The 27,697-nt window shown below is 32.9% G+C and overlaps 3 protein-coding genes across 3 annotated transcripts in view; 2 read left to right on the forward strand and 1 right to left on the reverse strand.

Moving 5' to 3' along the window:
* Positions 1-279: 279 nt before the first annotated feature.
* LOC123655199 (skin secretory protein xP2-like) lies at positions 280-1,959 on the forward strand. Its single transcript, XM_045591035.1, has 2 exons — positions 280-333; positions 576-1,959. The coding sequence occupies exons 1-2, from the start codon at positions 322-324 to the stop codon at positions 1,815-1,817; spliced, it is 1,254 nt and encodes a 417-aa protein (XP_045446991.1). The 5' UTR covers positions 280-321; the 3' UTR covers positions 1,818-1,959.
* A 959-nt stretch (positions 1,960-2,918) lies between these two features.
* Positions 2,919-27,697, reverse strand: part of LOC123655083 (angiotensin-converting enzyme-like) — an 81,996-nt gene continuing 57,217 nt past the window's right edge. Inside the window, exons 28-35 of the mRNA XM_045590921.1 lie at positions 26,359-26,517; positions 25,819-26,059; positions 25,134-25,216; positions 23,904-24,110; positions 23,205-23,374; positions 22,673-22,797; positions 10,298-10,541; positions 2,919-3,021 (exon numbers count right to left, since the gene is read on the reverse strand). Coding sequence (XP_045446877.1) covers positions 2,919-3,021; positions 10,298-10,541; positions 22,673-22,797; positions 23,205-23,374; positions 23,904-24,110; positions 25,134-25,216; positions 25,819-26,059; positions 26,359-26,517 — 1,332 coding nt within the window. The remainder of the gene's footprint in view (positions 3,022-10,297; positions 10,542-22,672; positions 22,798-23,204; positions 23,375-23,903; positions 24,111-25,133; positions 25,217-25,818; positions 26,060-26,358; positions 26,518-27,697) is intronic.
* On the forward strand, positions 15,266-21,851 carry LOC123655200. The gene is made up of 3 exons (XM_045591036.1): positions 15,266-15,365; positions 19,907-20,068; positions 21,528-21,851. Exons 1-3 carry the CDS (start codon positions 15,305-15,307, stop codon positions 21,737-21,739), a joined length of 435 nt encoding a protein of 144 aa, XP_045446992.1. The 5' UTR covers positions 15,266-15,304; the 3' UTR covers positions 21,740-21,851.

The raw sequence follows: 27,697 nt of genomic DNA on the forward strand, positions 1-27,697 counted from the left end.
AATTTAAACAGAAAACGTTTGAAGGACAATTAGGAAAACTGTACCTATGATATTAATATTGATTTAAAATTGACAGTTCATTAATAAACATGTGTGATTTTAGTAAATTGAGTAATCTTATTAACAAACCAAATTTTCTTACAATATATTAACTATAAAAAATATATAGCATTATATACACACACATGGACGTCGGTTGTATGAGCGAAAGTGTTTGCCTCATTGATCAACGAAAGAACTTACTCTCGGTATAAAACCTCGGGCTACGTCTTACACAGCACACTCCTGCGCAGCCTTCGCTGAACAACATACAAAGCGATCATGAGGCTCTTGGTTAGTAAAAGTTAATCCATTCGGACATATTCATAAATGTTACGCATCTATTTTAATTATTTAACTTCATTTAAAATATTTTCGATGCTACATTATTTAAATTGAGTTATTTCATAACATAATTAAACTTTCTCATACATTATATACTTGTTTTTTAATTACTCTTACTACAAATTACTTTTTAAAAATGAGTTATTTATACATTTCGCATGCAAATAAGCTGTTATTATTTTGTTTTTCAGAGATCTTCCTTCATCCTGGCCGTGGCTATAAGCCTGGCCACGGCAGAGGAAAAGGCGGAAAAAGATTCAAAGGCTGAACCAAAACAGGTTGAAGAAAACAAAAAACAAGATAAGAGAGGTCTTTCCGATTTTTATGGTGACCATGGTTTCGGGGACAGTCACGGTTTCGGAGACCATGGAGGATTCGGCGGAGATTTTGGAGGCTCAGAAGGAGGGTTTGGGCATGAGCATCATAATCACGAAACGCACGAAAAAACCATCACAGTAGTGAAGAAAGTGCCAGTACCTTACCCAGTAGAAAAACACATTCCATATCCAGTGGAGAAAAAAGTACACGTGCCAGTAAAGGTACACGTACCTCAACCCTACCCAGTTGTGAAAACTGTACACTATCCCGTCAAGGAGATCGTTAAAGTGCCTGAATATATTCCCAAGCCATACCCAGTAACAAAACACGTACCGTACCCCGTTAAAGTTCATGTTGATAGGCCTGTTCCTGTCAAGGTCTACGAAAAAGTCCCCTACCCAGTGGAGAAGCACGTCCCAGTACCCGTCGAAGTTCATGTACCGCACCCATACCCAGTCGTGAAAGAGGTGCCATTCCCCGTTAAGGTTCCAGTGAAAGTAAATGTACCATACCCAGTTGAGAAGACCATCCACTACCCCGTCAAAGTGCACGTTGATAACCCAGTACCAGTTCATGTAGAAAAGCCTTATCCCGTACATGTAGAGAAGAAAGTGCCTTACCCAGTCGAGAAACCAGTACCTTACCCCGTGAAGGTTCATGTTGATAACCCAGTGCCAGTACATGTCGAGAAACCAGTGCCAGTGCCAGTGAAGGTACACGTCCCAGTGCCTTACCCAGTTGAGAAGGTCATCCCCTATCCCGTGGAGAAGAAAGTGCCAATCCCCGTGAAGGTCCTAGTTGACAACCCTGTGCCCGTTCACATTGAAAAGCATGTAGCTCACCACGTCGAGAAACACGTGCCCTACACCGTCAAGGTCCCCGTCCCTATTATTCATGAGGAGAAACATCATGGACATCATGAACATCACGGACATCTTGAACATCATGGGCATAATGAACATTATGAACATCATGAACCTATTGAACACCATGAACATCATGAACATCAGGAGCTTCATAATGATTTCCAGGGATCTTTCGGTAGCCAAGAGGGAGGATCCGAGTCTGGGAGCCACTTCGGTGACTTCGAAGGTGGTCACGAGTACCATCACTAAATAGTACTGATCTCTTTTGTTTTTGTTAGCTTTAAATGTTGATTTGTGTTTAGACATCGAATAAGTATTTTTATTTTAAAAAACAGGACTGGATATGTTAATATAATACCGAAAGTATTATAATATACATTTATGAAACTTTTATTTACATTTTATTATTATTTAAGTAACCTTTATTAATAATTAAACGAATGTTACAACATTATTCGTAGCGGAGTCAATAACAAAAATGCAAGTCGATTACAAAATAAATTATTCGGCTAAAACCGTGAAAAATTCACAAAAATTATTCGTCTCATTTAATTCGAAAAATTCAAGATTGATAACTTTATTTAAAAATAGTTAGAAGGCATTATTATGGTTGCTTATTCATTTCAAAGTTCCACTTAATCATCGTTTCTGCTTGCTCTAAGTGTGTTACATAAATCTTACGTAATGCGTTGGTTTTACGTCGAAACTAATCCATCGTTAGGAATACCGCACGAGAATTTTAATCGATAACTGTAATTTGTCAGAACATAAAATATAATTGAATCGTGCGGTTACCTAATTAGATCAAATATTGCTCTATGCAATCAATAATGGATATAATATTACAAATTAAAATGGAATGGAAAATTCTACTACATTTTATGGATATTCTGATTACTATGTGACTTAACAGATCATAATAATTGTTACGAAATTGCAATTCTGACGTGCGACTCGGAAACAAAAGAGGAACAACGTTTCGAGTGAATGTGCTCTACATAGTATAACAGACGCGTTACGCATTCCTAACAAACGTGTGTAATAAATTCGCTGTGACGAAAATTGTGCTCTAGAACCATGTCGAACTTACCACATTTTAGTTAATTACTTAAAAATAATTTAAAAATGTAATCTAAATAATTTATTTAAATTTTGATAATAATAGATGCTGCTATCTGATTTTAAATAATAATAATAAAAAAACTCTTTATTGTACACCAAGAGTCAGCAAAATTACAAAAATAAAAGCAGGAGATAAGTAGAAAAGGCGTCCTTATCGCTAATGAGCGATCTCTTCCAGGCAACCTTTAAATAATTATTTTTAAAACTAAATACATGTCTATTCTAGACCTACCTTATATATGGAATGTTGGCTGGAATGTGGTACTTTGAACCGGGGTCAAAATCAAGCTCTGATCTTAGGACTGGGGGCTTAATTCCTTCGTACTGCTCCCTGTATTAAAAAAAGAAAAACGATTTTTAATAATGTGTATTCAGTAAAACCTTCGAAACCTTTATTTGTGTATTTATTATCAAGACGGTTAAAATGTAACACAACAATACATCAAAACCTTAACAAGAATTTCAATTAAATAATAAATATAGTTATAATATAATCCATGCACGAACATCACAAAATGGAAGCGAACATGTTCAAGTAAGTTACCATTAATGACGGTGTAGTTAACAAAACGGGATGTCATTTGAAACGACATCCCGTTTACATGTACGTACTGAGCAATATGCTAGAATAAGAGCTTAAAATGGCCTTAACATATACTCATATTTATATTATCTTTTTTACACTACCAAAATGGCAAACAAGCATACGATCCACCTGATGGTAAGCAGATACCACAATCAATGGCGCCTATAGTGCTAGAAGCAAGCGCGTAGTTGACCCTAGAGCCTCCTCAAGAGCTTTAGCTATATTACTCACCATAGGAATACTACAACGACTAACAAAATAGTGCACTTGCCCTATCAAGCTGCTTCAAATTTGGAGCCTTACAATTCTTGCTATGCCCTAACTTAATATCTGGTGCGATTACATCAAGTTTAATATCCTGTCGAAAAATAAACAATGATCGGAATTCAAAATGCTATTATAAAACTAGCACTGACAATACATAAGTTTTAGAACTTATCCCAATGTTAACGTAAATTCAGCGGTGACAGCCCGAAGAAGTACCCACACACTTTCATTTAAAATTTCAATGTACTATGTTAGGTACATCTCACACACTCTCTATCAAGACTTCTATCTGTATAAAATATTAAAAAAAGAAAATAAACATATTATTTACATCATTGTTTTTGTACAAAACCAACAAATTTTTGACAAATATCTGCGAAAGTATTAATTATAATATTTGCTGAGATCGTAACAGTTAGTTAAGCCATCATATGTTTAACTTATATAACAATCTGTATGTAATCAAATCTTACGATATAGACGATACGAGGGCACAATTGAATAAATTCTAGCGACATTTAACTAACTTAACTAGTCTAATCTTTGAACAAATATTGCTAATATAGCTTGAAAAATTACGGTTCTTTCTTAGTATTCAATGAGTAAGGAACATTAGGGACCCCAATACAATGTTTGAAATCCACTGAGTTCACCTACAATAGCCTCTTTTTGACCCCATGTATACTAAAATGAATAAGAATCAGTAGCGAATCAGTCAAGACTGTTAAAAATTTGATTGTGGAATAAATTTTAATACGAATAAAACGTAAAATCGTAAGCATAGGCATACCTTAACTATTTAATAATGTAAGCATTTATGAAATTTTCTTATTTTTTTTTTACAAAATATGTTTAATATATATGACTAACTTTATAATCATGAAACATTTTAAGTATGAATTTCATATCATTAATCGCTACATCTCATACTATGTACCGTAGCCAAAGCCTTTCAATAAAGTTTTCAAAAGTCAAGGCCGGACAACCGCAGCTGTCTCTTCTTATACAAACTGGAGCAAATGTTTGCACGATCTATAATTAATAACACGTAGTTAACATTGCACATACATTTCAAAACTAACTAATTTATAATCGTTATAAATTGACAGTTGGTTTCAATAACCAATATAATTACATTTTTAAACGAGTTCTATAAAAGGGAGAGGTTCTCAATACGATTTGCTGCCTTAACTTTCTTTTATTATTGTTAAGTTTTTTTTTTAATTTGTTTGTTTTATTATTTCTGTAATTGACATTATTTTGACGTTGACGTGACGTGTTCGCTCAGTGTGTATGTGTCTATATGTGTATATGTGTGTGTGTGTGTGCACCTTATGTCGAAATAAATGTTTACACTTCATTTCATTTCATTTCGATTTTATTTTTGGTGTGTTACTTCATAACTTTTTACTCGGTGTACAGATTGTAATTGAAAGCTGGTATTTGAAATGTGATCTAATTTAAATTTTATCGAGACCTAACGAGTAAAATTTGAGTTATCCCCAATAACACGTATTTAATTAACTCCAGCTGCATTGATAATCTCATTTTATGACTTGTCGATGTAAACTGAAATCGACTTTGTTTTGTTATCAAATTACGTTACAAATTAACGATTTCAATAAACTTACTAACTTTATATGTATTTATAACTGAGGTGGGGCACAGTAGGAAATATTCTGCTCAAAATATAGAGCAGTCCGACTGGGGAAGGACTTCGACCTTAAAGATCACAGCTAAATAATACTGCTTTCAAGCAGTGTTGTGTTCCTGTGGTGAGTAAGGTGATAAGAGCTCTTGGTATTGAGGGTAAGGTCGGCAACACGTTGCGATGCTTGAAGTGTTGCAGGCGTCTATAGAATACGGCAATCGCTTACCATCAGGTGAGTTGTATGCTTGTTTGCCGACCTAGTTGTAAAAAAACCGTCTAGTTTCGTGTGACACTAGATAGGAACGAAGTACCTTATTATAAAATATTAATATCAAGTTTTATTCGAGGTATAAAAAAAAAATTTCGTGTATACATTTTTTGTTATGATTTTTTTAATCGATAAATATCAAAAAACTACGTTACAAAATTATCTTAACACTTTTATTTTATATTTTATTTACAATGGTTTATAAAAATATATAATAATAATAGCAATATGCGATAATAATAACAGTCATCGCGTAGAATATATATTAGACACTGCCTAGCCTTCATACATATACATAAGAATGTTACGATTTTATTTAAAACGTTACTAACGTTTTTTACGGCTAGGGTAACCCCTGCGCACCGCCCCATAAGAAACTTTGTCTCAAAATAAAATATATATATTAGCCTATTACAAACTAACAAAAATGAGTTATTAAAAACAATCTACTACAAAAAAATTGTTACCTAATTTTTACGTTGGATAATATATTATGATAGAACAGATGATTAAAAAGTACTTTTACTTTACACTTACTCGAATAATGTAAATCATGATAAGAATTTTAGAAACATTTTGAAGTAATTTATTTATATATTCATTCTTATTTACAACTATTTGTGTAATATTGTTACTAAAATATTTCTGTGCTCTCATATCTATTTTTTTCTGTTTTATTATGACCGCTACTTTTAAGTTTTACATAATTTCATTCCACGCTTCTAATTTTCGAACGTTAAAACGTCAACATTGAATGAAATGACCTCGTGAATTAGATAACTGCTATTAGATGCGTTTTTTTATATTTTTAATAATTCCCATACTAAGACAAAGATTGTGTGAAAAATTCTTAGCCGGAAGTTGTATACAATAAATGCGTCAGACTTATTGTTGAAAAAATAATTAGTAAAAATTTAGTACCGCCATACAAAGTACTGTGTAACTTTCGATTCTCTGGGAGTTTTGGAAAAATTAGCTTATGTATTTTTAGATTATATATACACAACAGCTTTCTATATATACATAGAGTTAGTTTTTTAGCTCTGAAAGTACTTTTTTTAATTTTTTTGTGTTGGAGAAGGATTGGACCTTAATCCATCACGCTGCTCCATTGTAGATTGGTGGTTACGTTCCCGTATAAACAGGTATGAGTAACGATCGCTATCATTTATGATAACAGTCGGGACCGAGGGCTTAATGTGCCCTCCGAAGCACAGTGGGAGACCCACAAGGACAGACATCCAAAACGCAACAATTACAGATATATATCCCGAGCGGGAATCTGTGGTTATGTATATTATCGAGTTTTAGGCGATTACACGCACCAATACACCAGAGCGGTTGTTGTAGGCTCTATTTAAACTACCTGAGATTGACTTTCCCTTTAGATTTAGAGATAAATTCAATGCATTAGATTATCGTAAATATAGCATTGTTTTATTTTCCTCATGTTTTTCATTATAGATACACGTACACATTATACATATTGAAAACAACGTTATTCTAATTGAAAATATCGTAAGACACGATGTAGGCAAATAGTGGGATTATCGCCCAAAGAAATAATGTCCTAAATACCATAATCTTCAATTTAATAATTTTCATAAATTCCAAACAACTCGATGATGAGATTAGTATATTTTTTTTCTGCATACTATCCTAAAATTTTATTTGCATCTCAATAGTTTATTTATCCGGCTATTACACAAATATAAATGTAATTTGTGTGTGGCGTTACAAACATCTCAAGAAATGTGTTTATATCGAAGTAACCGTCACGCAGTGTTTACTACGTAATTTGACAGATTACTATGAAATTTTTTAATTAAAGGCCATTTTATGTAGCACCTATCAAACAATTATTTCATATAAGTTTTTAAACTTTCTTGGTCACTGTCAATACTTTTACGTATACGGGAAGTATTGAAATTTCGAAACCTCCCGTATTTGGGTCATGTTACAGACGCCATGATCACAGGTGTCACTAGTCACAATCGCGGTCAGTCCTGTATTAGTAAAAGTGTTCACAATTTATAATGTTTTCCAAAAAAATTGAAACTAATACTCGTGTATTGTATTGTATTACCAGCAACTTTAAATCAAAAGTAACTGAGAAATAACTTAGTTTGTTTGCACACAAAAATCCAAAATCAAATTTAAAAAAACATTAGGGTTGTCGAAATATTTTCAATTAAATAGATACGCTTTATTAGGTTTAAAAAAAAAACAATAAATACTTTAAAAAAATACCCGTCAGATTACGCTCAAATTTAAATAAGATCACATGACAAGCGCCTGCTCACGATTTGAAAAAGGAATCTTTAAAATCGGTGAACCTATATCTATATATATCTATATATCTATAATAATATATATAAACGCGAAAGGTCATTCATCACGAAATCTCCGAAACTATAACACCTAGAAACTTGAAATTTGGCAGATAGGTTCCTTATAGAGCGTAGACATCCGCTAAGAACGGATTTTACGAAACTCGGCCCCTAAGGGGGTAAAACGGGGGTTAGAAGTTTGTATGAAAGACCTATGTTTTTGAAGTAAGAGACGAAATTTAAAATGTATGCTCTATAGATGGTGAGAAGGTATCTAAATAATGTAATTTTAGAAATCAACTCCCTTTTTGGGGTTAAAACGGGGGATGGTAGTTTGACTCGCTCATCACGAAATCTCCGAAACTATAATGGCCACAAACTTGAAATTTGGCAGGTAGGCTGCTTATAAGACGTAAACATCCGTTAAGAACGGATTTTACGAAACTCGACCCCTAAAGGGGTAAAACGGGGGTTGGAAGTTTATATGAAAGTCCTATGTTTTTGAAGTCAGAGACTTGAAATTTAAAATGTGTGCTCTAAAGATGGTGAGGAGGTGTTCAAATAACGTATCTTTAGAAATCAACTCCCTTTTGGGGTTAAAACGGGGGATGGTAGGTTGACTCACTCATCACGAAATCTCCGAAACTATAATAGCCACAAACTTGAAATTTGGCAGGTAGGTTCCTTATAGGGTGTAAACATCTGTTAAGACCGGCTTTTACGAAACTTGACCCTTAAGGGGATAAAATGGGGTTTGGAAGTTTATATGAAAGTCCTATGTTTTTGAGTAAGAGACTTGAAATTTAAAATGTATGCTCTATAGATGGTGAGGAGGTGTCCAAATAATGTATCGTAATCTATATATATAAAAGAGAAAGGTCACTGACTCACTCATCGCGAGAACTCAAAAACCGCTGGGACCATCCAGTGGTTTTTAATCCATCCAGGATGGACAAAGATGAAATTTGGTAGGTAGGTAGATTATAGTAAGTAGACGTCCGCTAAGAACGGTTTAATTGGGAATTATAGTTTGTACGAAACATAAACAGCAGCTATCAGTTCGCCTGATAGGTTATTTATACTGCAGCCTGAAAATAAAGCTAAAAATGTGGTGTATAGAGAGGTTTTATAAAAATAACTATTAAATTATACTAAATTGTGCCTTTTAAAAATTACTTAGTGTGATAAGCATTTCAAGTGACTGAAATAAAAAAAAAACAGTTTGCGTTAAACATCTTAATAGTAATGCATATCTTCATAACCACGCGAACGCAGTCGCGGGCAACAGTTAGTGTATTATAAAACAAAGTCCCCAAAAGCGTATGTGGTCGATTCCCTCAAAATCTACTGAACGGATTTTCATGCGGTTTTACCAATGGAGAGAGTGCTTCAAGAGGAAGGTTTACGGAATGACTAAGCCGATTTTGATGAAACTTTCACTGGAATTTTGCCGGTAAAACTTTGAGAAACACTGATTTCAACGCGGGCGAAGCCGCGGGCACAGCTAATAATGTTATAAGCATATAAAACAGTACAGCCGAATTAAGAAACTTTTCTTCTTTTAGAGTACATTAAAGATAAAAAAAAAACATAAAAAAATAAACAAATAACAATTTATAGAAATAAAAAACGAATATATTGTCATAACTTCCAGTTAGAGAAAGTCGGATAAGCTGTCGGTCTTGGCGGCCGTGTATTCACAATTACCCGCAATTTACAAGAAAAAATTGTTTACGATGACGATGCTATTACTCTTTGTTTACTCACTGTTGTAAATATATTCGAAAAATTCTAGATACTTCTCTGATGTAGTAACGCATGATCGCTCGTGACCCAGTCCACTATCATTTCCTCGCGCGGCAGAGCGCATGTAACTGCGTTACGTTATAATGTTATTAGCAAAGGAATTATTATTATCTAATACATACAATCTCGTCTTATTATTAATATGTAGTTAAATTGTCTGTTCATGTTTAAGTAATCTCAATTGCCATGGTATGTCAAACTTAGCGTATGCCAAGAAGGATTTACAAAATTAACAATGACAAAAAGAAAGACGTTGAAGGGTAGCATCTTGCGTAATTGATAAGTATTTTTTAATTGAGTTGAATCAGCTGGTAATAGACGTTACTTGGTAAAACATGGTAGTGCAGTCAAATTTCAAGTGATAAATAAAAAAAGGTGATAAATAAAAGTGATAAATAAAAAAAGGGTAACATTGTGAGAACACCTAAAATTTTTGACAGAAATTAAGAGATTTTTAATTACTTGTAAAACCGTATCGCAACAGAGTCAGCACCAACGGAGTCAGTATAAAGCGTTTTCATATACCCCAATTTTTCATAGATACCAATTATTTTTCATAGAATTTGAGATTTTTTAAGTTAAAACTAGCAGTTAAGTAATCCTCATTGATTTGATTACAAACAGAAAAATGTAAAAACACGAGAAAATTAGAGGGTATAAAGTAAAAAAGAGACGGAAATATTCACATCAGCTACTAACCTGAGGCTCCACCAGTGACAGTTATACTGCTCCTTTCTGATATCACCAGTGAAGACGTCCCAACGCCACCTGTCCATAACTAGCGCGAAGGGTAGGAAGGCCAGCTTGTCCATCGCCTGGGTAAACAGGTAGTTGATGTCGTGAGCTGTGTCGTCAACTGAGCGTTGGATCAGGCCCAGGGTCTGGAGGTGGCGAGGTGAGGAAACGGATAGAGCGATGGTCTCACCAATCGCTTCGTGGAAACCTGTTGATAGATATATATGTCAAATACTTTAGACTTTGAATTTTAATTTTAATATTTAAATTCAAATATATTTTATAGTTTATTTATAATTTTTTTCTAAATTATTTTATAGTGTAATGTGTATAATACATTTTTTTTGTAATAATTTAAAACTAGATGCAGAAATATTTACAAAAGTCTACTTACTATAAGAACCTACGAGATACCAAAGTAGTGTAATAAAAACTTAAAAACTATTTTCGTGTACTACAGTTTAAGCAAACGTATTAAATACTCAAAAAATAATCTAACTTTTTAACCGACTTCCAAAAAAGGAGGAGGTTCTCAATTCGACTGTATTTTTTTAACCGACTTCCAAAAAAGGAGGAGGTTCTCAATTCGACTTTATTTTTTTTTTTTTTTTTTTTTTTTTTTTATGTATGTTACATCAGAAATTTTGACTGGGTAGACCGATTTCGACAAATTTTGTTTTAATCGAAAGGTTGTGTGTGCCAATTGGTCCCATTTAAATTTATTTGAGATCTAACAACTACTTTTCGAGTTATATCTAATAATGCGTTTTTACTTGACGCTTTTTTCGTCGACCTACTTTGTATTATACCGCATAACTTTCTACTGGATGTACCGATTTTGATAATTCTTTTTTTGTTGGAAAGGGGATATCCCTAGTTTGGTACCGTGATAAGGAACCCAGGATCTGATGATGGGATCCCAGAGAAATCGAGGGAAACTCTCGAAAATCCGTAATAACTTTTTACTGGGTGTACCGATTTTAATAATTTTTAATTTAATCGAAAGCTGATGTTTATCATGTGGTCACATATAAATTTTATCGAGATCTGATAACTACTTTTTGAGTAATCTTTGATAACGCGTAGTTGCTTGACTATTTTTTCGTCGATCTACGTTGTATTACTTGTCGATGTAATTGAAGTCGGTTTTTTTTTCGTTTGTGAGCAAACACAATTATTTTATTTTTTTTTTTTATTTTTTTTTTTTATGTATGTTACATCAGAACTTTTGACTCGGTGAAGCGATTTCGACAAATTTTCTTTTAATCGAAAGGTGGTGTGTGCCAATTGGTCCCATTTAAATTTATTTGAGATCTAACAACTACTTTTCGAGCTATATCTAATAATGCGTTTTTACTTGACGAATTTTTCGTCGACCTACGTTGTATTATACCGCATAACTTTCTACTGGATGTACGGATTTTGATAATTCTTTTTTTGTTGGAAAGGAGATATCCCAAGTTTAGTACCATGATAAGGAAACCAGGATATGATGATGGGATCCTAGAGAAATCGAGGGAAACTCTTGAAAATCCGCAATAACTTTTTACTAGGTGTACCGATTTTGATAATTCTTTTTTTGTTGGAAAGAAGATATTCCTAGTTTAGTACCATGATAGGGGAACCAGGATCTGATGATGGGATCCCAGAGAAATCGAGGGAACTTCATGAAAATCCGCAATAACTTTTTATTAGGTTTACCGATTTTAATGATTTTTAATTTAATCGAAAGCCGAAGTTTATCATGTGGTCACATTTAAATTTCATCGAGATCTGATAACTACTTTTTTAGTAATCTTTGATAACGCGTAGTTACTTGACTATTTTTTCGTCGATCTACGTTGTATTACTCGTCGATGTAATTGAAGTCGGTTTTTTTTTTCGTTTGCGAGCAAACACAATTATTCTTAACAATAGTACCAACGTACCAATTTAACGACCGATATTTTTTTGTTTGAATTATTTCTTTTTTAAATATACCAATCAAAAAGTAAATAACGTATATACCGAACAAATAATGAGTCTAGATCTATTACAAAATACTAAAAGTCTAAAAGGTGTCTAGAAAGCGAACACGGAAGGTGCCGCCCGCTCGGGCGCGTGACGGAAACGACACACAGTTTTATTTAATCGATAAAATACACTAGTTCTAACCGGTAATCTGGTATGTGATACTGTACCTTTGATATTCTATAGAAAGCGGATGTTTATCATACAAACACTATGTTCAAGAAAGAATTAGTACATAAAATTTTTCGCATAAAAAACACAAAAATCTACATTACAAGTTGTTCATATAGGCTTCAATTTGTATGAACTTCGTTAGTGATATTGTTATAACTTGTGCTTTTAAGTTTTATTTTTCTTTTACAAAAGCATAAAAATGTTTTTTTTTTTCGGAATTCAAAATTAACCCTATAAATGTAATGAAATAAAAACACTTTGGGTTTTTTATGCAAAATGATTGAAAATAGCCATTGTTACTGCGTGGCTCATATTACTGTTAATGTGATGTTAATAATATTCTATTAACCTTTTTTTATTTTCTGCAGGCTATCTCACTTAGTAAGCTTTTTAATTAGAACACTAAAATCCCCAGATTAAAAGGTTTTATACAATAAACAAATAGATATCCCAAGGTCAAAGTCATAAATACCTATATTTATGTGTAAAATTTGTTAATAAAAATAAAAAATAAAAATGTATTAAGGAAATAAACATAAGTACATAACCTGAACGAAATACAATAAAATCTGACAAAGCAATTCACTATAATAACAAACATAAAATAAAATATAGAAAAAAAACTAACAAGGAAATTTATAAAAGGAAAAAAATTGAAACGCAATAAAACAATTTATCTAAGAAATAAATACTAAACTTAGAACGTTTTTATTGAATCGTCATTGCGTCATACAGCTGTCATTCAGAGCCAGTAGACCAACAGTAAAAGAGAAAACAAACACGGCTAGGTCGTTAGTAATCCTCTGGCAATTTCAACTAAAATCGAATAGCATCGCTAAACTTGACCCCTTTAACGATAACTTATAAAAAAAAAATACAAAGATCTCACGATTCTAGATAAGCCATATAAACTTTGATAATCATAGCTGTATGATAGAAAAGTTTTTGGACAAGGAATCTGTACTTCATGTATATTTTACGAAATTGTCCCAGTTGTCTTCGTATACCGCCGTAGATTTTAAGAAGCTTTTCGTTCATAGATTCCTTAGTAGTGATGAAGAAAAGGTTATCTTTATTACCGAAACAATTAACATACTACAATTAATTTACTTGTAAAACAACATAAGAAATAACCTTAAAGAACGTTAGAATAATTCCAGAAAAGTAACTTTTAATACTTTAGTAGGCTTTAGGTTTTCGGCTTTTAATATTAAAATTATTTTATCATTATTGCTATATTAATTAAATTTCTAGTAAATGCAGTAGTAAATTTTTAGTAAATTAATCTTAAACTATTAATCTTGCGACATAAAAATAACTTTTATATAAGGTTTGGTATTAAAATAATAGTTTTCTTAGTCTCGATATCTTTTCGAATGATTCCTCAGTCTACGTAACAATCACATCTAGAGATCGGTAGATCTCTAACGCTCCGCAGTTAAGCCAGTCAAGATGCGCGTAGTTATATAACAAACCCGCAATTGTTAGTATTAATTTCCGTGAATTGACTGTTATATATACGACGAATTTATGTGCGTCTAAGGGTTAAGTGACTAGAAAAAAAACAGCTATATATTTGAGTAGTGGTAGCTTTTTTTTTAAAGTATTAAAATACACTGTTTAATATTTGTTATTTAACATTTTTTTAACGTTAGGAAAAGAAAATCTTTTACACACCCGGTTGACGAGCCCGGCTGGAGTGTAGCGCTCATGGCGTGGACTGAAAGAGCCAGAATACCCCCTAAAACCCAGCGGTGCCCTCACCGTCATAGCGGGGCGCCCCGGGATCGCTTTCGCGTACTATCGTAACGACCCAACGGTTAGCCCGCCATGAGTTCTTCACTTTAGAGTTCATGACTTAAACTTTTGAGGTAAAACATGTTTTGATAATCATGTATGTGTACTTATTGATTATACTGGATAATTCAAAAACTGTTATCACGATGATCTAATATAAACTAAAAACAATAACATCTCAAAGAATTAAGAATATATGGATAGTAAAATTTGGAATTTAATGTCCTAATTTTCGTTATGTTCATACGCTCCAAATCGGTACACTTTACATCTTAGAAATCTCGCACTCGTATTCGTCGAACGGGCTTGCAATGAAACGCGGTACCGCACTCAACACTCGGACTAAATGTCGCAATATGGGGAAGAAATAATTATGTAAATCAGCGCCTAGTAAGAATATTAACATGAAGAAAAAAACTAATACGCGATTAGTGTCAATAATTGACTCAATCTGTCACTTTAAAATATTACTGTAATTTATCGGGATAGCAACGGGATTCTCTTGTTGTTTAGTTTGACATGGTTGTAAAATACACTGCCTGGTTTCATTCATTTTTTAATGAAGCGAGAAATTTATAAAAAATAAGAATTAATCGAAGAAATGTCGCGCGCACAACATGCGAACGACTACATCAAATTGATCGCTTTAATAAGAAATCAAATATATATATATATATATATATGTGTTTTATATATATATATATAAAACATTGCAGTAGAAACATTGTCGAGTAAGCAAGTTATTAAAAAAAATTAAAAATTTATTAGAATACAATTCAGCGAAACCTTACTTTAATATAGATGCCACATACAAAGTCTTACTTTATCGTAGGCTACAAATACAACTTCTTCTAATATTATATCAAGAAACATAGCATAACGATATAGCATTTGAATGGACTACAAGCGTTCGTTAATTAAATTATCCCTGTGTGGAATAAAAATAATTCAGTCTGACAAACTCCCCACAAAGTGTTGACAGTTTGTAAAATGTTAACGAAAACAAGTGTAACGGGAGTCTTACTAACATTGTTCCTATTTTTCAAATTCGGTAAGAATTTTTATTTATTAAATGTACGTATGTGTTTTATGGTATATATTTATTGTATATTTTATCAAAACCGAAAGAAAATAATAAAAGTTATCACGATCAAGATTCATTCTATAATATCTACACGGAGCAAGAAGCCTATGCCCAGCAGTGGGATAAAAATTATACAATTAACAATATATGACAAGACATTTTCACTGTGTCTTATCATAGATATCAAAGCAAGTTATACGGATTACTAATTCATTCCTTATTATTTTCTTAAATGAAATATAAAATTACTAACTTTATTTATTATATCATAATAAATCCATAATAGAGATCTTGCCACGTTTTACCATGTAATATACAAGTAAAAACTTCAAATGTGTATGTATTTTTTATTTTAATTAAAACTAATATCTTATGTCCATAACTTCTTTTAACTTATACAAATAAGGTAAAATACTCTTAATTAATCAAAAAGTCTGAAGTTAAATTACTTATGAATTATTAGTAGAAATAAATAATCATATAAAAATAGAGTAACCGCTCTTTCGAAGGGTTGGTCACGAAATATTCGTGTTAAGTGACATGGCCTTCGGAAGCGGCTGGATAGGATTACCATTATGAGATTACTTGATGCATATTAAGCCAAAATCACTTTCGATTAATTTTAAAACATGCGATTTTGCAATTGTAAAATTATCGTGTAATTATAATGTCACAAATATTTGTAATGTCACGAATATAACCTCACAATAATTTTCAAGAAACGTCAAACATATCCTACGTTAAATTTACTGTGTTCTTCAATATTGCACAATTTATAACATCAAGTAAAAATAAAAACCGTACTATAAAACTAGAACATCATAAATGTGAAACAACATCGATTTTCATATCGATTGAAGTTAAAAAAAAAACTGATGGACTTAGAAACATTTCTTGATAATTAAAAAAATAATTGTGTTTGCTCGCAAACGAAAAAAAAAAACCGACTTCAATTACATCGCAGAGTAATACAACGTAGATCGACAAAAAAATAGTAATACTTTGTTCGTATTCCATATAACGCGACATTATAAAATTGTAGAATTATATAATGTTCTACTGTTATTTCTAACATTTTGTTAGCGATTGTAGGCAGAAATTTCATAAAAGGCCCGTCGTCGATTCGCGCGAAGCGCTGACATCGCTTATTACGGCGGGTTTTTTAGTTGAAGCGGATTTATATTGAATTACGGTTTATGTCTTTTTTATTAAAAATATGTAATGTTCATGTTTTCACACAGCTCCGATGCACGACTGGAGTTTACCCCTTCAGATCAACTGTCTAAATAGGCACAAAAAGGCTTACTAGTCTAAGAAATATATTATTACTATATCAAATTGTAAATAAATGAATCCAATAACGCCATCTATCGGAACCTAATTGCGTTATTAGAAAACGTCTGAACGCCATCTCTAACAAGGTCATTCGTTCAGTAGATTTTACTGTTCAATTTTTTCATTCCGGGGCCTTAAATGAAAATCGATTCTTAAGGAGAAAACTCCAAAAACAGTCAAGTAAATACGCCATATCAGATATAGCTCAAAAAGTTCGAGTCAAATCTCAATTATATTTAAATGGGACTACATGACAAGCACCACCTATCGATTAAAAAAAGAATCATCGATATCGGTCCACCCAGTAAAATAGTAATGAGGTTAATATAACGTTAAGCCACGTTAGCCAAGTAAATACCCAGTATTAGCGATAACTCAAAAATTAAAAGCTCAAATATATTTATAACGAATAAACTGCTACTCTCTACTCTAGTGGAATATTGTAATTTGATCGATAGTGAACGAAGTAATTTCATTACATTTTGATAGATGGCGTTGTGGCAAAGTATTGAACATGACCACAGTCGTCTTAACATCGTCATGTAAATACGTGTCATCAAAGATTACTCAAAAATTGCTCATTATATCTCAATCATATTTAAAACGGACGACATGACAAGTATTAGCTTTTGATTTATACAAAAAAGATCAAAATCAGTGCACCCAGTAAAAAGATATAACGTTTAATACAACGTAGGGTGACGAAAAAACCGTCAAGTAAATACGCAATATTAGATATAACTCAAAAATTACGAATCAAATCTCAATTAAATTTGAATGGGACCACGTGACGAATAGTAGCTTTTAATTTATATAAGAAACGTCAAAATCGGTGCACCCAGTAAAAAGTTATGAGGTATAATACAACGCAAGGTGACGAAAATAATGTCAAGTAAATACGCGTTATCAAAGATTAATCAAAAAGTAGTTATCAGATCTCGATAAAATTTATATGTGACCACATGATAAACATCAGCTTTCGATTAAAGTAAAAATTATCAAAATCGATACACCCAGTAAAAAGTTATTGCGGATTTTAAAGAGTTTCCCTCGATTTCTCTGGGATCCCATCATCAGATCCTGGTTTCCTTATCATGGTACCAAACTAGGGATATTTTCTTTCTAAAAAAAAAAAAAATATCAAAATCGGTACACCCAGTAGAAAGTTATGTGGTATAATACAACGTAGGTCGACGAAAAAAGCGTCAAGTAAAAACGCATTATTAGATATAATTCGAAAAGTGGTTGTTAGATCTCAAATAAATTTAAATGGGACCAATCGGCACACACCACCTTTCGATTAAAACAAAATTTGTCGAAATCGGTCTACCTGGTCAAAAGTTCTGATGTAACATACATAAAAAAAAAAAAAAAAATACAGTCGAACTGAGAACCTCCTCCTTTTTTGGAAGTCGGTTAAAAATAAATCTGAAATATGATTGTTTTAAGGCTAATCATTTCCCTATGGTCACTTATATAATGATCGTTTTATTTTATTAAACAAAAATAAAAGTAGCCTAAGTTTCATTACATCAGCTATTTGCCAGTGAAAGTCCCGTCAAAATCGGTACAGCCGTTTCAGAGATTAGCCGGAACAAACAGACAGACAGACAGGCAAAAAGTATAAAAATTGTTATTTTGTTATATTTACCGTGTAAACATACAAATGAATTTAGTAAAAAGCGGTTATTTTAATATTGCAAACTGATACTCCAATTTTATTTATTATATATATATATATATATATATATATATATATATATATATATATATAGTTTATATTAAATATACAGTTATATATATAGATACGTAGATAAAAGTGAATTATTATAGTTTATTTTTTAGTTAAAGCACATGCCTTTCATCCACATCACTATTAAAGTAGTCAGCATTTGCCTAAGTTTGAAAAATAACGTTAATAATACTTCGTAGTATTGTAGGTGAATTCGAATGCCTCAAGAGAAATTTAAAAAATAAATGTTCAGAGGAATAATGTTCACTACATATGAACAATAAATTTTCTATCAAATATTAAATACTTATAATAATTTCTCTATCAAATGTAAATTCAGTAAATATCAGTATTTTGATGATTCTTCATATATTACTTGTAAATGTATAATTTTTAATTGATGGCTAAGCTACTGTGATAGAATCTGTAACACGAACAGGCATATTAAAATTAAATTAACTTCAAGTCAATGTCATTTTATTAATAGATGTTATGGTGAATTCGTGCCAAGTTCAACGTGACACAACAGATAATCCAATACAAAAGTAATTGTAAGGTTTCATGTGACCAATATTATGTTACCTAATACCTAAATAACCGAAATATAGGACAAACACTTCAGATTCTGGAAGTTTAAGTGAAAGGAACTTCAAAATGTAAACGCTGCATTGTATTTTTAGTATTTGACGTATTATTTATTTCAATGACATGATTATTTTTTTAACTGTTTAATTATAGTCACCGCTCGAAAATCCGCGTAGCTTTTTATTGGGTGTACCGATTTTGATGATTTTTAATTTAATCGAGAGCCGACGTTTATTATGTGGTCACATTTAATTTACATCGAGATCTGATTACAACTTTTGGAGTAATCTTGGATAATGCGTATTTACTTGACTATTTTTTCGTCTACCTTCGTTGTATTACTTATCGATGTAATTGAAGTCAGGTTTTTTTCGTTATTATGTATTATTTTTTATACTAACATATATATAAAATTCGGTTAAAGTTTTGTATGCATATATAAAAAGTGAAATAGAATAAAACAGAACAAATATTTTATAGCTTAAATACTGAGTATCAAGTCAGCCTAGTTGGATAAGAAAATTTTTCCAAATATTTCTCAAGATTGAGGAGAAATCAGAGTCAAAATAAAAAGAATTGGCAGAAGTTGTGTTAAAAAAAACTATTAGGTTATTATTTAATGCCTGTTTTTACTCCATGTTTTTAAAATTACAAACTAAAATAATTAATTTTTGACACTATAACATGACGCCATTCATAATCTTCAATCATAAATATGTACCCATTTAACATCCACATTGCTATATAAGTCAGTCCGTCAGTCAGCCAGTTCGACCTACTGCAGTCGACTGCTGGACATAGGCCTATATAAGATTTATTCTATACAAGATCCAACAACTATTTTGTGTTCACACAGGATCCTCAATCTTCTGCTACGATTGTAACAGTGCCTTCGATCCGCGATGTGGGGAACGATTCGACCCGTTCAGTCTCGGTGTCGTCAACTGCTCTTTAAAGGACCCACCAGAGCACATAGAGCCCGTCGAACCTACATTTTGTCGGATTATTAAAATGGAAAGTAAGTGTCACGTTGGACCGGTAACAATTGCGAGTAGGTAACCAAGAAACCTATTAATAGCAATGGGTCATCGAAGTTTGATATTCGATTGTATATTTTATGAAGTGAAATTTCTTTAGGCGCATGAGGGTAAAGTTTTTAAGTATGAAAAAGAATAATAATAATATTAGCGTCACGAAAATGTGCAACGTTTTGTCAAATAACAAAGCCACCTAGCGTGTCCTAAAGAAACTACAAAGGTTATTACATTAATATCGATAGTATTACATTGCAAACTGACTAGGTGGCGCTGGAACGGAAATCTAAAGCTTTAGATTTGTATAAATATAAACGAGACTTAAAAACTAGTTTGCCAAAGAAGTTTTACTTCTGACATGTGTACTTTCTACGCACGCACTATTTTACCCAATTTTTATTAAAACCAATCATTTTTTTGGCTGTTACTGCCAGGTTCTTAATTTTACAATGATTGATTGTTATCTTGAGCTATCAGATGCGAATAAATTTTTTACAAAAATTAACATAGCGAATTTTAGGACTATTATTATTCTTGGGCTTAATGACTTTCAGTTGTGCCAGGGGGCACTGTCGATTTCGCCAGTGTCACTTGAGATAGAAAAGACACGAAGGAGAATGATCAGTTTTTAGGACAATACTGCTAGTGTGCGAGTATGTAATTAAAAGGTGTTTATGTTATTAACTGAGAGAGACCATGTTTAGTAAATGTCCTTCTTTAACACATAGTCTAGAGAACATAGAGAATACAAGAAGATTTTTTTTGTATTTTTTTAAGTAACTAGAAGGAAGAAGATGTTCATAACTATTTTATATAATAATGCAAAAATTCACTTCTCTTCGCTTCAGCCTGTAATATCCCACTGCTGGGCATAAGCCTCTGTCCCCATAAAGAAGAAGGATCAGAGCTTAATCCACCACGCTGCTCGAATGCGGGTTGGCGGATATATTGCCTACTAAGAGTAACGATCGCTATCAGATTTATATGATAACAATCGAAACCGATGGCTTAACGTGTTCTGCGAGGCACGGTGGGGAGACCCACAAGGACTACATAAACACCCAGGCCACGGCAAACATCTGTATGGCGAATACAAATGTTTGTCGTGTGCGGGAAACGAAGCCGCAATCGCCAGCGCAACAGCCAGTACCAGTACTGTGACCGTTGCTCCAACGCGTGTCACTTCACTTAGAAAATATTAAAAATTTTAATTTAACAACTTTTATCTCTTGGTACACAGGCAGCAGCGTCTTAGGTGTGACAGGGCCAGCCCTGCGGTCACCAACCCGCCTGCCCAGCGTGGTGACTATGGGCAACACATATGAGTTCACGCATTTTTGGCGCGAACTTGTGGAGGCCTATGTCCAGCAGTGGACTGCAATAGGCTGAAATGATGATGATGACGATGATCTCTTGGTACAAAAATAAATTTTCTTATTGCAGTCTATGGCAATGTGCGAATCGTGAGGCAATGTGGATACCTCAAGGAAGAGTCTGAGGAGCACACGTGTAGAAAACAAACAGGCAACGGTGAAGTATTCGTCACATACTGCACTTGTGACACGGACCTCTGCAACGGAGCTCCGAAAATACATAAGAATATGGCGTTAATTCTAGCCGTTTCTCTAATTTACTATTCACAAAATATACTATAATTCTTCAGAGTGTTTCTGTAAATCACTTTTATAATATATTAATGTTTAACTTATAACTGCCAGATATTTGAAATGTGTGTATTTGCCATTGAAATAAATGACGTTAAGGCTATGAATGTATTTTGTTTGTAATAAATAGTATCATAGTTATATCCTGCAAATACCTGTTCTATTCACCTGCGTAAGTGTATTTTAGCTATTTCATTCACCATATCAGGCCGAAAATAAATACTTAACAAATATTCATCCTCTATTACGTACATTCCGAATTAAAGTTTTTAAAAAAGGATTTGATTTTTTTTTTTAAATGTGCCTTATTTGAGATGGGTAAGTTATGATATTTTGGCCTTCACACAATTTAAGATCATCACATCCTTAAGAACTAAAATCCAGCCATTAATGTGTCTCTATGTCACAACTACCAAAATATAACTTTAATCTGATATAATTAACTTGAGTTAGTAAAGTAAATCAATCAAACAAAATCGAAAGTAGTAATGAAACTGATTTCAAACGCATGAAGTTATAAAGTGTGCGGTATCTGAATCTAGTAATTTATTCCAGTGACTTGTGCCTTTTTTTTTCTTTCACATCTAATCTTGTATAAATTACTAATAGCATTAAACTCTTTACCGTTATGTAAAAAAAAATAACAATTAAATAAAATAAAAATAGAAACGCCGCTTCTCGAACATTAGTCTTTCTTTTTGTTCATCTATACTCTCTATCTCAAAACAAGAAATCAATTAACTTTCTTTTCATAGCAGAAGAGGATTTTATCCAGCTATGGTACATTCATTGGTAGTGTTAAAATAAATATTATAAATCCGATTAAGAATTGGGCAGATAGTTTAAGCTTTTGTTAGATATTTTTCACGCCCGAAATCCTAAACTACATAAGAGTGCAATTGGTAATTTAGGAATTAGACTAACCGGGATTTGCACCATCTCTGAAGACCTTAGGCTGGTTCCTGTACGCGAGGAAGTATTCAATGTGTCCCATTTCGTGGTGAGCCGTGATCAAATCTTTCATATCAGGGTGTGTGCACATCTTGATACTAAAACAGATGTAAAGATAGTTTATTAAACATTATACATATTTACAAGTCACAACTTAAGAACTAAATATTTTTATTGTTTTTGTATCTAATTCTAAGTTCTAAACTGTGTCTTCTTTTTTGTGTGTGCAATAAAGTTTATATATTTAAAAATTAATATTTACAGATAGTTTTGGTACAAATTATGTCCGCATGGAATTGTGCCTTTCCCCGTTGAATCGCTATGCCGATTCTCTGGGCAGAAAATGCACCAGCCCTCTTGTCGCCAATGGAGGCAATAAGTCGAGGAATTATCTCATTTAAAAAAAAAATAACACTATTTTTTGAACTCAATGTAAGCGATTATATATTAATAATTTTATGTCTAAAACTATCTAGTATATACATTTGAAAGTGATTATTCTTACCGAAAATCATGACCATTACAAAAGTCCCAAGCAGAAGGCTGGCAGTGGATATTCCTGTCTGGAGGCTGCTGGAACACGCTCAGAGACCAGAAGTCATCAGGCATTGCTGACATGTTCATAGAGACGAAGAACTCCTCGGCCAGTTGGAATATAGTTACTGGCGTGTAACCCTGTTATATTTGTGAAATTTTATTAGTAGACAGCCTGACCACTTAATTCAATAGCATTCGTGTTATATGTTATTCACGTTATTAGTCATGATCAAGTTCTAACGTGAAGTTCTTGTGTCTTTTTAGAAAAATACATCAAGTCTTGTTTTAATTTTTATTTATATGAGACAAGATTGTAATTAATGTATATATCACACTGAATCACATACATAATTTTTTATATAATTACGCCTATTTTTATCGGATACCTTATTAAGTTTATTAGAAAATGAAGAAAAATATTGTAATTTACCTAAAATTTCACCTATTTTTAACTGATTACTATCAAAACAAGTTAGGATAGAAAGAATATTTGATTTCAAGTATCTTACACTCTGTATGAAAAGTGGCAGTAGAAGTAATGTTCAAGCATCATTAATTTAGAGATTATAGTAACCTTTAGGATTCAATTGCCTAAGAGCTGTACTTAGTCACAAACATCTGGACTCTACTATAGTAAATCATATTGCTATTTAAACTCTGCATTTACCTGTTGCAACATTTCCTGCGTGACATCAACAAGTTTCTTCCCAGGGTACGGCAGGGTGAAGGGTACGATGCCCGACCAGCTTTGAGCCCACATGTCTCCAAGCACGTGCGCCGGTATGGGAGCTGAGCGGGAAATTCGCTCAGGGCCATAGGACTCACGGAGACGACGGCGTACGTATGCGTGGAGTAAGTCGTAAAGTGGCTTTACCTGAACAAAGAAAATTTTTTTTTTATCAATTTCATTTTTTATAATTATTTATTATAAATTATTATAATAAATCCGAAAGCCGAATAAATTAACTTATTTCTTTCTCAAATATCTTATCCGTTTTTTTTCGTATGAAGGAATCTCTTAGCCAATAAAATTTCTTGCGTCATCTAATTTATATACATAGATTGAACAGAAACTATGCATGTCAAAGCTGTTGAAGTTACTTGAGCTGTGTAGTTATAGAGATAACATTAGAATTTTCTATAAAAATAATATTAAATTTAACTATAAATAAAAAATGGATTCTAAACTATGGATGATCATCACTCATCACTTCAGCCTATCGCAGTCTACTGCTGAATATAGACCTCCACAAGTTTGCGCCAAAAATAGCGCGAACTCGTGTGTTTTTCCCATAGTCACCACGCTGGCCAGGCGGGTTGATGGCCGCAGGGCTAGCTTTTTCGCACTGAAGACGCTGCTGCCCGTCTTCGGCCTATGTATTTCAAAACAAACATTCCCACCATCGGTCGGCTTTATAAGTTCCAAGGAACCAAGGTTCCATGGAACTGTGTTATCCCTTAGTCGCCTCTTACGACACCCATGGGCAATACCGTCTTCTCCATAAGGGCACACAGGGCCCGTGCCCAGGGCCCCCAATCTTCAAGGGGCCCCGAAGGACTGACAATTTCTCTTACACATTTATTATCAAAACATTTTTGTCGGGCACATTACACTTTTTTCACAGATCAGTAATCTTATCAGAAGATATTTACAAGGCATATATGTATACTACGCTATTACATCAATGGTCAATAAAAACAATGTTATTATAATTCGCTTTTTTTACTTTCCAAAAGGGCCCCAAATTCTTGTGTGCCCAAGGGCCCCAGCCTAGTTTGAGACGGCCCTGCCCATGGGATGAGGGGGATGGTTATACTCCTTACTGCCGTAGCCACACAGCAGCCATGAATTATAGTTTGACCAATTATTTCTAATAACAATAATTAAACATCTCACCTGTTCCCACACCGTGTCGATTTCTTGTCTCATATTTGGCATTTCATAGGGAAACATCCAAAATGCTGACGCGTCTGTGAAATCTGTTAAAAAAAAAATAAAGATTCTCAATGCACATAATAATTTTACTGGTGTTATGACCAAAACAAACAAAAAGTAAAAACAAAAATATTTATGTGTTATGGATCCATGGTGGATCGAATTTTGTTACTTTTCATATTTTAAGAATAACAAAGCTAAATTCAAACAAAGCTAAATTATCTTAGTTTGAACAAGTAACCTTAGTATTTACTTATATTTATACTTATATTTATTAGCAAAGTAACCTACAAAAAGAAAATATCCTCAAAGTAAAACGTTATCGCTAAAACTACTTAGCAGACTAAATTTTAAAATACTTTTACAGTACAAAATGTTCGTAACACATAATATGATAGACTATGCAACTAATAATACGAATACTCAACTTAAAGAAAACCGTATCGACCATCTACTTTTTTACCAAATTATATCCTTATTATTTACATAATTATTTACCTACTACGCGATGTGACACAACGGCAAATAACCCCTTACAGTAGTTAAAAACAATTCACAATAAAGTATATTGCTATTATTTTAGGACAGGAGTTTTAAACCAATATATTTGTACACCTGATATGAATACCTAAACATTAATACTTACTGTTAAGTCTGGCAGCTTGATTAGTCAAATCTACGAGCTGTTCATACAAGTCCCTAATACGTCTGCCAGTGTTTCTCCTCCATTCAGTCCAGACATGTTGCAGCTCGTCCCAATCTCGGGAGTGAGACATGATGAATTGCAACTCCGGCTGTAGATGCAGGCCACATTTGAATGGTTCATTGTAAGCGCAAATTTCGGCTGAGTTGTATACTGCTAGCATGTCGTTGATGATACGGTTGTACTGAAAATATTTAAAGATATTGTTAAAACACAATTTTTGAATAACCAGTAATAAGTAAGTAAATATTGTACCTGTATTATTTTTTTCTTAAGTTAAACTCAAATATGAAGTAAACAAAGGCATAAACACAACACATAGGCACATAAAAAATATTATTATAGTTTTTGTTAAAGATTAACTATAGGAATAAATGTTGCTTGGTGTACAGTTTCTGTATTTTTTATTTCTAAAAATATTACTTTTTTGCCCTCAGTTTTCGGACCTAGAGACCCATTATTGCAACTCCTCGTTAAACTCACCCTATCCAGCTGGTCTGGAGGCAGAGCTGCCGGCCCTATGGTGGAAAGCATGCGTAGCTGCCTGAAGGTACTGAAGTCTCTTATAGCACCTCGGGGCACATGCTGAGCGGCTTCCCAAAGACCACGCTGGAATAACGTGTAGCGTTGCTGAGCGTCGAGCTGAAATTCAAAAATATCGTCTTCACTAATCAGAAAATACAATAGAACCCTGACACAGGAGAAAACCTTAGTGTGATCGTTTAGAGTGAGGCTTTTATTTATTTATTTATTTACTACCTACCTATATTACAAACAGTCAAGTTCAAAATGTTTTCTTGTCGCATTGAAATAAAATCATTAAACTAGAAATAAAATTCGTTTACGCATTTAAATTTTTTTCTAAGGTCACCATGACATTAAGGGCTCCATTTTTGACATAATGGGTTATAAAACCATGGTCATCCATAGTAACAAACGTGTGACGAATAGACAGACGTGTCAAGTGAACCATTTAAGAGTGACTTTTATGGTAGCACGAGGTCAAAGTTTTTGCATAACTTTGAGGAGAATTGAAGTGAAGAAGGTTAAACCTTTTTTTGTAGTTATAAAATTGACGTGAAACTTACAATTTTAATAACTTTAGAATTTTTCACGTATAATAGTTACAATCGAGGATCATAGTATGAATGTCAAAGTTATTATATTTTTGTCACTTACTAGCTGTGCCCGCGACTTCGTCCGCGTGAATTTACCAATAAAGTTATCGTTCATTTCGCAGAGTTATAAAATAAATAAATTTTAAAACAATTAATAATACACTTTTTTTTAATTTTAATATCAGTAGGTATTTATAATTATATTTGCTCACAAATGAAAAAAACCTTCAATTACATCGACAAGTAATACAACGTAGGTAGACGAAAAAATAGTCAAGTAAATACGCGTTATCAAAGATTACTCAAAAAGTTGTTATTTGATCTCGATGAAATTTAAATGTAACCACATGATAAATATCAGCTTTCGATTAAATTAATAATCATCAAAATCGGTACATCTAGTTAAAAGTTATACGGTATAATACAACGAAGGTCAACGAAAAAATAGCCAAATTTTTACGCATCATTAGATATAACTCGAAAAGTAGTTGTTAGATCTCAAATAAACTTAAATGGGACCAAATGACACACACCACCTCTCGATTATAAAAAAAAATTGTCGAAATCGGTCCACCCAGTCAAAAATTCGGAAGTAACATACATTAAAAAAATACAGTTGAATTGATAACCTCCTCCTTTTTGGAAGTCGATTAAAAACTACTACCTAACAGAAGCTTAATTCAAATAAAACACAATTAGTACAA

Source organism: Melitaea cinxia, chromosome 7, assembly GCF_905220565.1.
Source record: "Melitaea cinxia chromosome 7, ilMelCinx1.1, whole genome shotgun sequence".
Classification (NCBI taxonomy): Eukaryota; Metazoa; Arthropoda; class Insecta; order Lepidoptera; family Nymphalidae; genus Melitaea; species Melitaea cinxia.

Bases quoted from the DNA above. Each gene is read 5' to 3' on its own strand.
- LOC123655200 (XM_045591036.1), top strand. From the start codon at position 15,305: ATGTTAACGAAAACAAGTGTAACGGGAGTCTTACTAACATTGTTCCTA. The intron at 15,366-19,906 runs GTAAGAATTTTT...GTGTTCACACAG, and splicing joins GTTCCTATTTTTCAAATTCG to GATCCTCAATCTTCTGCTAC. The intron at 20,069-21,527 runs GTAAGTGTCACG...TTCTTATTGCAG, and splicing joins TCGGATTATTAAAATGGAAA to TCTATGGCAATGTGCGAATC.